Below are 14436 nucleotides of genomic sequence, written 5' to 3' on the forward strand. Positions count from 1 at the left end.
AGCTACAGTGTTTCAGCAGAGGCGGGGTGGAAGGGTGAAATGGATAGGAAAAAACAGAAACATGGATAAAATTATATAAATAACTGTTGTTATTCTTGGATGGTGAAATGCAGATCAACACTTGAATGAATGTTGCCTTACAGAAATTTCAGTGCACAATGAAGCCTTGTTGTTACTCTAAAACGTTCAAAGCCAGAAGCCAAGAAAAAGTTTTCAGATATCTTGACAGAGACCCACGATGGAGTGTTTTACCAGTGCTTCTGAAGGAAACCTCCGTGAATACTATTTTTATTTGAATTATGACATATACACAAGAAACACTTAAAGTGGCTGCTGATAACCAAAGTGTTCCATTTCTCAAGGAAGGAGAGGAGCAACGTCAAAGTAATAACACAATTACTTGGGACTTAATTCTCCAAATCCCACCCTGTTTAAATGACCCAAAAGCAAAGGAAAGAACTGGCTTTGTAAGAAACTCATTGTGCCTTGAATGCCTGAGAATATTATTTACTGTAAGTACTGATGGTGTGACATTAAAGACAAAGCTTTGTGTCTCCATGGTGGGAAACAAAATATAAAACAATAACCAGTAGAGCCCATGATATCTACACAATATGAAAGGGAGAGAGATTCATAATACATATAGAAATTTGTGCATAGGCCACTAGCTTTTAATGCTGGTTAGGAAAACATTTATATTGAGAACATAACCCTGCTAATTTCTTCCTCATTGTTCTGGGCAGTTAGAAGAAATGTTCAGGGCATGGATTTTAAGTTTGAGCTCAAATTCTTGTTCAATGTCTTAGTAGTCATGTTTCATTGGGTAAATCTCATGTAATCTAGTACATTTTCATTGATGGATTCAACATTACTTACTGAGCACCTGCTATATGTTTTAGATGTTTAGGAGATACCAGTAGGTAAGACAACCAAAAATACCTGGCCACATAGGGTTGACATTCTAGCAAGGGGAGACAGAAAACAAACAACAAACATAATCGATAAGTAATTTATGGAGTATGTTAGAACATAAGAGCTATGTAAAATTAAAAAAAAAAAAGGTAAAGCAGAATAAGAGGGATGTGAGCTGGTAGAGGTTTAACTGAAAGTTTAGATATCATAATCAGACTTGGCCTCGCTGAGAAGGTACCTGGTAGAGGAAATCAGCAGAGCATTGTTATTGTATTTGTTTCCTGTTGCCGCTATAGCAAATGACTGCAAACCTTTAAAATGACACAGATGAGGATTTTAAAATAACACAGACTTATTATACTACATTTATGGAGGTCAGAAGTCCAAAATGTATCTCACTGGACTAAACTCAAGGTGTTGATAAGGCTGTTTTCCTTCCAGAGGCCCTAGAGAAAAATCTTTTCCTTTCCTTTTCCAGCTTGTAAACACCTACATGCCCTGACTTCTGATGATACCCTTCCAATTTCTGCTTCTATCATCATATCTCCTCTGACTTTTGACACTCCTGCTTCCCTAAGGACACTTTTAATTACATTAAGCCTACTGGAATAATCTAGGATAATCTTCCCATCTCAAGGTCCTTAACTTAATCATAAGCACAAAATCCATTTTGCCATGTAACTTAACATATTCACAGGTTCCAGGGATTAGGACATGAATGTCTTTGGGAGGTTATTATTTTGTTTAACACAGTTACATTTTGAATATTTTCCTAACCAAAGAATTTAGAGGCTGTTGGCCCTGTATCAAGTTCTCCTTTGCAAATCTTTCTCTCCCCTTAACCCCACCCAGGATTCCCAAACGTACTGTATCTCCATTCTGATTTCTACTGTTTGTTTTTATTTGGGTTTTCCACTAGAAAGACATGTAGATCCATCCTTGATGTCAAAGTGTAAAAGAAGTGAGGAAGTTAGTTGTGCATGGATTTGAGGAAAGACATATAAGATGGAGAGAGGACTCATTTCTGAGGCTGTAAGGCACCAACCAGCAAGCCTGGCATGTTGAAAGAACAGTAGGCAAGCCCGTACAGCTGGGAAGAGTGAATGGAGGTGAGGGTGCCAGGTGATAAGGGAAAAGAGATAACGGGGTCCTGCTCCTGGGAAGCCCTGCAGGCCACTTTTATCATGACAGACATGGGAAGATAATGGCAATCTGATCTTCTTCCCTGTGATATCTTCTGGCTGGTGTGATTAATAAGTCCTTTTAGGGCTATAGGGCTATAATCAAATCACCAAAAGAATAGGTGTCATGATTTACCTTGATCTTAGTCAATGGCTGGAAATTTCTTTTCTTTTCTTTCAACTGCCTTGGTGCTGCACTAAAGAGCCAAATCTTTACTCAGGGTAAATGAACCATCTCCAGGGGGTAGAGAGAGGAAAAGGCCCCTGCCTCAAAGCCTGAGCAATCAATCTAGTGAACTGGCCCCATTCTTTGTTTCTTCCAAGAGCAGATGAGACTTCCCCTTATTCTCCCTCAGTTTCAGGAAGCTCCATGCCATTCATAATACACACATACATGTGTTTTGCATATAGACCAAGCAGAGACTACCAAACTCCTGAACTCTGGCTGGTCTCAGATGCCAAGAGTCGGGATCCTCCCCCACCCTGTTTACCCTTCCCCCTCTCCTCCCCAGCAGAGGAAGTAGCTAGGGCTGGAAGGAGCCACTGCTTTACAGACTCATTCTTCTCTGGATTTCCTGCCTCCCCCGCCTGCCAAACCTCACTTCTGAAAAGCCCGGCTTCACCTTCTATGAGTCAGGTCAGTTGCGGAAAAAAACCTGATTTCATATCAGGCTGTAACAGATGAGCTTTTTGGTTGTATGTGGCCTCAGGCGGAAGCCTGGGCCTCCCATTAGTGCACTCTGCCTTCGACTGCTGAATGTGAGCTGCTGAGGAGCGGACCAGAGAGCGCTGGCCTGCCCCGAAGCCCAGGAGAACAAACAAGGCCAGTGTGCACTCCAGGGGACCGGGGCACCAGGCTGTGGGGTGTTTCCTGTGTTCCCTGTAACCTGGATGTGTTGCTCATTATTTGATCATCTTCAGATGGGAGATGTGACAAGCTGGGGAGTCGTGGCCACTCCTGAGCACATGGACAGCTGAAAAGGGCCTTTGTCTCTTGGTCCTTCTAGTCATCTGGGCAGGAGCCCAGGAGCAAAGGACAAGGGGGAGAAAGCAAATGAACCCTCCTGCTCCTGACAGAGTGGCCCTGGCACCGAAGAAGCAAGCGATATCAGCCAGAATTAATTAACAAGTGTATACAGTAGGGTGTATAACACCCTAATGTATTATTTATTATTGTTGTTGTCAGTAGAAGTCGTTGTGAGGGGAGGAGAAAAAGGAATACCAAATTCTCTTTCAAATGGCCAAAGGGAAAATAACGTAGAATGTTTCCTGTCAGAAGCCTGAATAGCGGGAAACTAATTATTTTAGAAAGTCTAATAAATAAGGTAATCAAAATAGAGAAGTAAGGTGAATACAGATTTCATATTAGGGAAATTTGAAGCCATCTACTTCTGATGGATTTGGCAAGAAGTGGGAATATGTCAGGACTTTTGTTTTTGTTTCTGTTCTCTTAGAAAGACAGAGTGTTTGGGTAACCCAGTGTCTGGGATACACGGAACAGGTTTATTGACAGCTCTGTCAAGGAGAGTACTTTCTCTTTCTGTCATTGGGTTATTGAAGGTACCACATACACAGACAATATCCTAAATCTGCCTAGAAGTAACACAGAGATAGCACCACACAGTTAATTTACATATCGTTCAATGATGGCAAAATTTTATGCATGGTAGTTTATACTCAAATAGATATAGACACAGCAGAGCTACATAATAGTTCTGTGACACTCAGGTAAGACTATACATGGACTTACGTGGTGGTTGAGATACATGTTACTCTATACCATATATGGAATTCCTACCTTTTAACAATCTTCTTGTCCTTATATGGAATGCTGATTTGATTTAGAATCTTTTGGATTTGGGGGCGCCTGGGTGACGCAGTCGGTTAAGCGTCCGACTTCAGCCAGGTCACGATCTCGCGGTCCGTGAGTTCGAGCCCCGCGTCAGGCTCTGGGCTGATGGCTCGGAGCCTGGAGCCTGTTTCAGATTCTGTGTCTCCCTCTCTCTCTGCCCCTCCCCCGTTCATGCTCTGTCTCTCTCTGTCCCAAAAATAAATAAACGTTGAAAAAAAATAAAAAAAAAAAAAAAGAATCTTTTGGATTTGGATCTTCTAGAAGTGTTCACTTCATATACAGACAGAGTAAGCAATGGCCCATTGTAAAATGAGGTCTAGGATCCTGGGAAGGAATCCTTTATCTTTTCATATACTCTGATGGATGGATGCCTTGAAATCCCATCATCAAAATGTCCTCCATTAAAATGAATATTTTGATTCCTTTTCAGATAGCTTTATCCCTAAAAGCTATCAGTCACATATAGATATGAAAAACCTAAGAGCAGATTTTGGCAGGAACTAGGGTAAGGAAAAAAACAAAGGGGAAAAAAGGCCTCCAGGTTAAAGAGATGAGGGTTCTTTCTCAATAAACTCCAGGAGTTCCTAGCTTTGACACAATATAAATCTAGTCTTAAAATATTACAGGGAAAAGGACAATTCCTTGCTAACAGACAGGCTAAATGACCTGATAAAACCATCACAGTTTAATTTTATATTACTAGATAAATTGGTTTTGCCTAGATGAGTGAGTGAGTGAATGGATGAATGAATCTTGACCCATTGATGAACCACAATGAAAGAGGAACATTGCTGAATAGAGTAGGAGATAGGGAATCAAACATGTGGTTTCTTTTGTCTCCATTCTTTTAGCTATTTAGTCTTAATAGACATGGGAAAAAGCTTTCTTTTTATCTTAATAGACATGGGAAAAAACCTTTGGAGCTGGTACATGACAAAAATGAAGAGAATTAGAAGATCAGTTCAGGAGCCGAGGTGATCAGAGACCCATGGTTACCTGAGTTGAGGTGGCAGCTTGAACCTATTACGCACATCGTCAAAGCGGTTCCCGAGGTAAGGAGTGTCCACTGTCAGAAATATGGCCTTGTAGCCCCTTTGTTCTGCCCGCTGCACTAGCTGCTTGGTGACCTCACGGTCCTTGTAGATGTACAGTTGCAGCCAGCGGAGTGCCTCGGGACTGGCCTCTGCCACTTCTTCAATTGAGGAAGTGGACCAGGAACTCAGCATCATCCCGGTTCCCAGTGACCTGCAGGCTGAGGAAGAAAGAAGATAAAGGCAAGCCCAGCATTCTTCCTCACTCCAAAGCCTTCAGGCTGTGGCTCAAGGTGGTGGAAACATCTACAAGAGCAATTTGGCAATAAGAAGTCAATTCTTTAAATAATTAGAAATATGCTTTCCTTTCTACACTCCGAATTGATCTTGAAGAGAAAAATGAGTCAAATAGCCAAAGATGTACTATGGGTAGGGATGAAAAAATTTAGAACAACCTGAATCTCCAACCTTAGGGGATTGGATACACTGCAGTACATATATAAAATGAAAGGTACACACCCATTAAAGGCAATATGTTTGTGGTGTTTAATTTTGTGTGTCAACTTGGCTAAGTGATGGTTTCCAGAATTTGCTCAAATACATCTGGTTGTTGCTGTGAAGGTATGTTTTAAGGAGACTAACGTTCAAATAGGTAGATTTTAAGTAAGGTAGATTACTCTCCATAAGGTGAATAGGGATCATCCAATCAATTGAAGGCTTTCCCTGAGGATTCTGTTAGCAGACTGCCTTCAGACCCAAACTGCAACATGAACTCTTCTCTAGGTCTCCAACCTGACAGCTTACCCTTTAGGTTTTAGACTTGCCAGGGTCCACAAATAAATCCCCCTACCTTTGTCTCTCTTTCTATGTACATATTCTGTTTCTATTACAGTTATAAAAGAATAATATTATTTGTGGATACAGAAAGAATTTCAAGATATATTTTTGAAAAGTCTACAAAATGACACATATAATTCCACATTTGTACCAGTGTGATTATTGGTTTATAAACCTAAACAAACTAATTGTTAATGAGAGGTTGGAGAGTTTAATTTTTTTCTTCATTTTTAACTTTTTAACTTTTATCTTAAAACATTTTGTTAAGGGTGCATTCTCCCGTTTATGTTGTACTTTTTAATATTATAAAATATGTATGCTAGACATCCCAAGTACATAGCAGCTCCCTCACAACCTTTTGAGCAAGATATCAAGAAACGAGCACAGTGAAAGTGAAAAATAAGTAATAAATTAGATAGATTCACCTAACCAATAGTCTTAGAGAACTGGGAAGAACATGGGGGATAAGCTTTTCACCGAAAAAAGGGTAAAAGGCAGTAGAATTGGGGTCATCTTTAGTGGAGGAGAAACTGATACAATGTTTGTATGCCAAATACCAAACATGGCAAGAGACAATATGTCTCTAACCATATGTAAACTAATCATATGACCCTGGGTCATTCAACTTATCTGTGTGCCTGACATATATCAAATGGCAGTAAAAGTAGTTGTCCAAGTGACACTCCTTGGGTGATGTTGAGATCAAGTGATGTGCTGTTTAAGATACGACTTTGAGAAGCTAAAATGCTTCCGTGCATTTTCAAATCTCCCTTCAGTGTTTGTGAAAACATAGTGTGCAAACATTCCCCCAGAATTTCTAGTTCAGTAGGTCTGAGATGGGGCCTTAGGATTTGCCTTTCCAACCAGTTCCCAAAGGTGCTGATGCTGCCAGTCCCCTGTACCACTCTTTGAAATTTAAGTAGTAGCATTATCATTTGGTAGTAAAATTCTAAGTCCACACGGTAATAAAATGGATTTTGTTCTGGACAAATGTTACTTTTCCTATGGTAGGTGCTGCATTCCTGTGGTTCAGGTGAGAGTTCAGATAAAGAAGACCTAAACTGGAGATTATCTTGTCTGTGGGCAGCTAATTTGTTCCCTCCAAGTGTGCCTTGAGAATTGCTCTCAAGAGGCTCATGACTTGCAAAATATTGTCACAACCCACATCTTATTAAGTAATAACACATATGCACATCTAGACCATTGTCTGATTTTCATTAAGATTTATAAATATGGAAAATAGCTCCAGGTCATCTACTGCTGTTTGGAAGGAACACCAGGGAACGCTGACTGGGTCAGAATCCCCTAACCATCAATTTATCACAGAGAAAATATGCCCTGAAGAGGATGTGCTCTAAGGTTGCACAGAAATGGAGAGCTGAGTGGGATGAGGACCCAGCATGTCTGACTACTTCTGCAGGGCAATGATCTTTCTAGATAGAATTCTTAGATGCCCAAAAGACTCTCTGGTATCAAGCATAGATAAATGCATTCTCCCAATCCTTCAGAGCCATCATCCCCAAAGGGAGTAGGTTTGCCATATCCCTGAAGGATGCTACCATGCCAACAGCTCTGGGAAGGCATGGAAATGGAAACCAGGGTGTAGGGCCTGCCACATACTGCAGTACAGAGTGTAGCTACACAAAGGGGTTCAGCTAAGAGGACCATCAAATGATAGGACACCTTTTTGTAGTGTATACAAAGGCATCATGTCGGTGAGCGGCTCCTCTGTCAATAAAGATCAAGAATCCTCAAAAAGATCTTGAATTCATAAGAAATATCTACAGACACTCCACAAAGACCATTAAAATCGTTAAGCTATCAAACTTGCAAGAGGTGTTGACCTTCACAAACCTTTTGTCTAGTCCCCTTGGGTGGGTAGTCCCCTTATGTCCAGAGAAAAGCAAGGCTAGTTCATGCCATCTATTTCCTGAGTCTACTGCTTTGATACTAATGGTTCCTGAAGCTATTGGTGCTCAATGTTTATTTTTCAATGATTAAATCATATGGGGCTGAAATTTTGAGAATCAGGGACCTTTAAACTTCTAAGTTACCAATGTTTCCAGCTGTAGGCATTTAATAAATATTTGGTGATTTTACTTCAGGAGAAAATGCTGGATGCAGAGAGAATTTCAGAGCCTGTGCTGACATACTACGAGTTGAGACTATATATTACTCCCAGGAGAGAACAGGAGCAAAACTTAGAAGGCTTCATGCTACTTGGAACATATATTACTGCCCACTGTGATCCCCATTCACCTGTGATCATATACTGTGATAAAAAAAAAGACAATTATGGATGAATTACATCTATGGTTTTCAACACAGTTTTATGTTGAATGAGATAGAGCACCCTGGGATTGTGCAAGGACCATTCAGAGAGACAATCACAACTTTGCCTGTTAAAATATTGAAACACTTCCATTCTAACTGGCAAATAACCATGGCTCTGAAGGAAATGACCCTCCTTCTTGAGTCCCTTCAATGTGGCATCATTCTCTTCTCTCCTCAAGGAATCCCTGGACCCCCACCCCTACAACCCAGAAATTCAAATGTTAATGCCTGGCAGGGCTGCTGGGCATCCAGAATGCTGTTAGAGCACTAGAAACCAGCATCTGAGCATCTCTTCTAATTGGTTAAAGTCTTTTGTTGTACTGGTTGCTAAATGTTTCAAATGTCATTTTTGCCTGATAAATAAAGAAAATACCCTTCTAGCCCACATTGCTCTTTGGGGACAAAAACTACAAGCTTTTTAATTTTATAAATCACTTGGCATAGTCAGACTTTGTTATAAAATTCTAATTAGAGTTATCCTAGTCCAGTGCATAAATGTTTTTGAAGCCCGTTTTCACTCCATATTAATTTTCTGCAATGAAACTCTGACCTGCTCTCAAAAGCAGCAACTGTTAGATTTCATTTTACAAGGGACAGTGGTTCACTTGCATGGAGCTGTGTGTCCAGCTTGCGGTGTAGCAACAGAAGACTCCAGCGTATGTTGCATTTTCATAACTCCTAGCAAAATGGAGATCACATCTGAGGTGGTAAAGACAAGGCCTGGCCCTTGCCCAAGATGAAAGTCCCTAATGTTGATCCAAGTCTAAAAATCTTGGCTTTCATTATAGCCGGCATATCCTAGAGATACAATATCCAGGAGGATACACGATCAAGTAAACACTGATCCCTTATGACATCCCACGACTCTGTTTCCTTACTTTCACTCACTCCCTCTTTTATCATCCCTAAGACATATTTTCAAGAATAAAAACCTAAAACTTTAATGCTCTAGATGTATTCGTATTTTAATTTTTTCCTCTTCTTTATTTAGAGACAGCAGTAATACATTATGCCATTGTTATAAAAAATGCATATGAGGGGTGCCTGGGTGGCTCAGTCTGTTAAGCGGCCAACTTCGGCTCAGGTCATGATCTCGCGGTCTGTGAGTTCGAGCCCCGTGTCGGGCTCTGTGCTGACAGCTCAGAGCCTGGTGCCTGTTTCAGATTCTGTGTCTCCCTCTTTCTGACCCTCCCCCGTTCATGCTCTGTCTCTCTCTGTCTCAAAAATAAATAAACATTAAAAAAAAATTTTAAAAATGCATATGAGATACACACACACATATCACTAAAAGAGACATTAGTAAGGTTGTAGACATTAAAGCATCAAAGATAGGGGCACTTGAGTAGCTCAGTGGGTTAAGTGTCCAACTATGGATCAGGTCATGATCCCCCAGTTTGTGGGTTCGAGCCCCATGTCAGGCTCTGTGCTGACAACATGGAACCTGGAGCCCACTTCAAGTTTTGGGTCTCCTCTGTCTCTCTGTCTCTTTGTCTCTGTCTCTGTCTCTCTCTCTCTGCCTCTTCCCCACTCATGCTCTGTCTCTCTCTCTCTCTCTCTCTCTCTCTCTCTCTCTCTCTCTCAAAATAAACATTTAAAAAATTATAAAGCATTGAAGATAAAGCCCTGGAAATGACCTAGGTAATAATATGTATTTCTTGAAAAAACAACAAGCTATAATGGATTGAGAGTCAGAAAGCCTGGGCTACTGTCCCAGGCTGGCCATCCATGAGGCACACTTCATCTGCAAAATATCTGTAACCACAGCTGCTATCTTGTCTGCTTCATAACACTGCTAGACAGTCAACACTGAGGCAAGGTTTGTGAACATTTTCTGTATAAACTCTGAAGCCATGCAATTTTAAAGAGTTAAGTGAGAGAATGCCTAACACTACATGGGAAAAGAAGTCCTAGGTAGCCTTATAAACTCAGAATTTTGACAAGGACCTGGATTTCTTATCATTACTCATCATCTTCTCTACACCCAGCTTTTCCCAGCATTGGTTTTGATGATCAAGACACCCATTCCTCTTTGCAAAGAGAGTGTCAAATGCTCACTCTCTTAAACAAGAAAGCTCTCAAAGGAGAGAGGAATCTTTTCCAGGCCAAGGAACTCCATGATAGGGCTGATATAAGAAGAGAATATCAAAGCAGATAATTCCTACATTCCCAGGGTGTACATTCTTTTGAAAAGCCAGGAACAAGACAACAGAAAATAATAAGAGAGATGCAACAAAAACATGACTTTCCCCACTCCCCACCTCTATCCCTTATCTGTCTACAGATTTCTGAGGAGAGTCTGCAGAGTAGATCTGAGAGGCTGTCAGCACTTCCTTAGTAAGACAACAACAGCAATACCGGAAGAAATTCTCACTATATTTTTTTTCTTTGCTTTATTTGCAATAAAACCATAAGTATAATAATATGGAAATAAATGCATTTAATATCATTGTTTACTATCACCCACAATCCCGTCCCTCCCACACTGGCTATGGGCCAGTGAAAAACATTTGTGCGTTCTGGTTAACAGAATAAAAGTTATCCTAGAACCCACCCACAACAAATTTCTTATTAGAATCAAATCACATGCCCTAGTCTGGGGATATGCTACAAGGGTCTTCAATAATCTGGTATAAGATTTGACCTTAGTCAAATGTAGTTCTGCCTCCCCAAACTGCCATTCAGTAGATCTAACTCAATTTCCTACACTGTGGAACCTATAATCAACCACTGAGGTTTATTAACATCAACTCATCTTAGATATCAATGCAACCACTTCTGGAGTTGATACAAACCCTAAGCTCCAATGTACAGTGATTTAATTGGGCTAGAACAAGTAAGTAGCTTTGCAAAGTGGCATGAACTGGCAGAATCCCCTGTATGGCTAAGAAATGCAATTGCGCTTGTATATCTTGGCAGTGTTTTGCTTTCCGTCAAGCAAGCCTTAATAAAAATGTTCATTTCTTATCTAGGAAATCTGGATGTAGAGGAGAGAAGACAGGAAGCCTTCTGTGGACTTAAATTTTAGGGGACACTAAGCCTACCTGTCCAAATTCTTTAATCAAAAACCACTTTGTACACATTCCTCTCCTTGGTTTCGAGTCACCCTGATATCAACAGGCTTTCAGAAGATCTTATAGGGTCTTCAGGCGGGAATGATATTCATGCTACATCCAACACTGTTTCATCTTTGAGGATTTAAACTACATCATTGGCTGGGAGCCACCAAAGACTTTCATTCTAGGCTCTGTCCGGTGCTTCTCAAGCTCAGATATACATAGAAATCATGTGATGATGTTGATAAAATTCAGATTCTGGTTTAGTAGTTCTGGCGTGGGATGTGAAATCTAACATTTCTAACAAGCTCCTGAGTGATGCTAATGCTTTTGTTTTGTGGACTATACTTTTAGAACAATGAGGTGGATATTTTCTTTCTCGAGGACTCATTCAAGTTAGTTGGATATAACTGATGGCATAAGTAAAGCTAGGACTTACAGCAAACTGACCAGTGGTGGTAGGGTGGGTAGTGTCTGGCTCCCAGCTTGCCAGTTGCCAGAAACATCTTGCCAATGAATCTGTCTGTCTTCTGCATTGTTGTCCCTTTGAGGAGGGCACAGGTAAATCCGCCACATTTTCTTATTTCTTATACATTCATCCCTTACTAGTTTTAAAGACAAGGAATAAATTGCATTATACTAACAGCCTCTTTGCACATTTAACCATTACTATATATATATATATATATATATATATATATATATGTATGTATATATATATATACACACACACACCATATATATATATACCATATATATATACCATATATATCATATACCATATACCATATATACCATATATATATATATATATGGTAATGGTTAAATGTGCCAAGAGACTCATATATATACATATATATACACACATATATGTATATATATCTATATATATATATACACATATACCGAGAGAGAGAGAGAGAGAGAGAGAGAGAGCACGTGAGGGAGAGCACTCAAGCAGAGGAGAGGTGCAGGGGGAGGGAGGGAGAGGGAGAGGGAGAGAGAGAGAGAGAGAGAGAGAGAATCTTTTTTTTTTTTAATTTTTTTTCAATGTTTTTTATTTATTTTTGGGACAGAGAGAGACAGAGCATGAACGGGGGAGGGGCAGAGAGAGAGGGGGACACAGAATCGGAAACAGGCTCCAGGCTCCGAGCCATCAGCCCAGAGCCTGACGCGGGGCTCGAACTCACGGACTGCGAGATCGTGACCTGGCTGAAGTCGGACGCTTAACCGACTGCGCCACCCAGGCGTCCCAAGAGAGAGAGAGAATCTTAAGCAGGCTCCATGCTCAGCATGAAGTCCAACTAGGGGCTCCATCCCATGACCCTGGGATCATGACCTGAGCCAGAATCAAGAGTGGATACTCAACCAGCTGAGCCACCAGGTGCCCCATCATCAGACGTATCTTAAAACCTTGCTTATCTAGGACTTGCCCAGCTTCCTAGATTTGGGGTTAGAAACAAATATTAACAACAAAATAAAAATAAAATTGCAGAAGATAAGAGAGAGGGAAGTTACTGAAAGATGAGATAGTTCGCCAATTATAAAATAGCTTCCAAATGTTTAATGTATTGTCCAACAATCTTACACATATAGATAAGATGCTGAATCACCAAGTAAAACTAAAGCTTATCATGCTAGGCTTGACAGGGAGGGGAATTATAATACATTTGAGGATGATGTTCATCCACAGCTACCACCACCACCACCACAGAGGAAATTGTAAACTATTAGTTACCAATGGCAGTAAACGTCTATTATTTGAAACATTAATTCATGTGGGTCAATCATATTTCCAGATTAGAGCAGAATGGTTAAGCAATGTGCTACTTTGGGTCCAAGTTATTTCTTTGAAAATAGCTCTCTTTTATGGGAAAGGTGAGTTATGTCCAAAATTGTGTTTTTAAAGGAAAAAAGGATAACATGATTAAAGTGACTAAAGTTATTTTTAGGTGCATTTGATTAAAAAGCTCCTGCAAAACTTAGTCACCAAGACAGCTGTGCTGAAAATGTTGAGAAAACGCATTCTGTCCTCTGCACAGGAAGTCATTGTGCAATGGGGAAAATATGCAATGACAAAGTACCAAGCAGTTGTGTGGCTCAAAACTCAGGGTCTGACACACTAAGGTGTTTGCATAAATGTGCACCCTAACATCCACTGGGTGTGCCCACCTTTCTTCACACAGGAACTGCCATTTACAGAGTTGTTAAAGATGGAGTAAAAATTATTTATTGTCTGCACGTCTAAAATTACAATTTGAGATTACTTAGAAAAATAATGTTTTGAAACTTCCACTATAATTATGTGTGAAATACTTAGAAGTGGTCAAACAAATCTTAATTTATGATTTAGGGAACTTAAGCAATTTCAACACTGCCAAGAAAGGCCAGAAAACCAGATTTCATCTTTCCAGTGCTTTCAAGATGGTCCATTGTCTAAATCCGGAGCAGTTTAACCTTGAGTGATCACACTGTCACTAACTTTGAGAGCCCTTTTTGTCTGCATCGAAAGATTTTCAAGAAATAACTAGTCCCAATGACATCTGTGCCCTCCCTTTCTTGCTTCCACTGTGTCTCTGGGGTAGAACTCTGCATTAGACTAAAACATTAACTTTACTGTAATGATCCCCAGGTTATTATTCTGTCATTTTATTAAGTTGTCAGGTCCTGGCATATAACTGGCAGATCACATGGAGACCACACCATAGTGAGAGGCCTTTTATGATGGTTTCAAGGCAGATCAAGCCTGAACTTGACCTCAATTAACCTCCCTCAGTATAACAACCTCGGTGTTGAAACACACACATGAGCCTCTGACTTCTGGATTATCATGCTTTAATGTCATCAGGCACACTTATAATTTGAGAAGAAGCAATCTCATGCTCTCAAGAAAGCTGCCCGATAGCTTAAATTCTGGTGCGAGATACTAAAAATCATACCACTTGATGTTGGTCTTTAATGTAGTGAGAGGCTAATTTTTTACTAGCTGTTTTTGATTGAAGTTTGTCCTACTGCAAAGTGGTTTCAATCCCGAATCTACCATTTCTTGGAAAATTTTTAGATATAAAATTTTGATATATCTATGCACATATATATTTTATATATTTTGTATACCTATGTATATATATATATATATAAAAGGTCCATAATCTTTTAATATGTGTGAATGTTTATATATGTATATGTGTGTGTGTGTCTATGCTTATGTGTTGTGTGTGAGTTGTGTGTGCGGAATG

General features: G+C 40.1%; 1 protein-coding gene across 1 annotated transcript in view; it reads right to left on the reverse strand.

Annotated features, from left to right (window-relative positions):
* Window positions 1–14436, reverse strand: part of HAO1 (hydroxyacid oxidase 1) — a 46931-nt gene that overhangs the window by 17936 nt on the left and 14559 nt on the right. The window contains exon 3 of the mRNA XM_030310078.1: window positions 4942–5197. Coding sequence (XP_030165938.1) covers window positions 4942–5197 — 256 coding nt within the window. The remainder of the gene's footprint in view (window positions 1–4941; window positions 5198–14436) is intronic.

This window comes from Lynx canadensis, chromosome A3 (genome assembly GCF_007474595.2).
Source record: "Lynx canadensis isolate LIC74 chromosome A3, mLynCan4.pri.v2, whole genome shotgun sequence".
Classification (NCBI taxonomy): Eukaryota; Metazoa; Chordata; class Mammalia; order Carnivora; family Felidae; genus Lynx; species Lynx canadensis.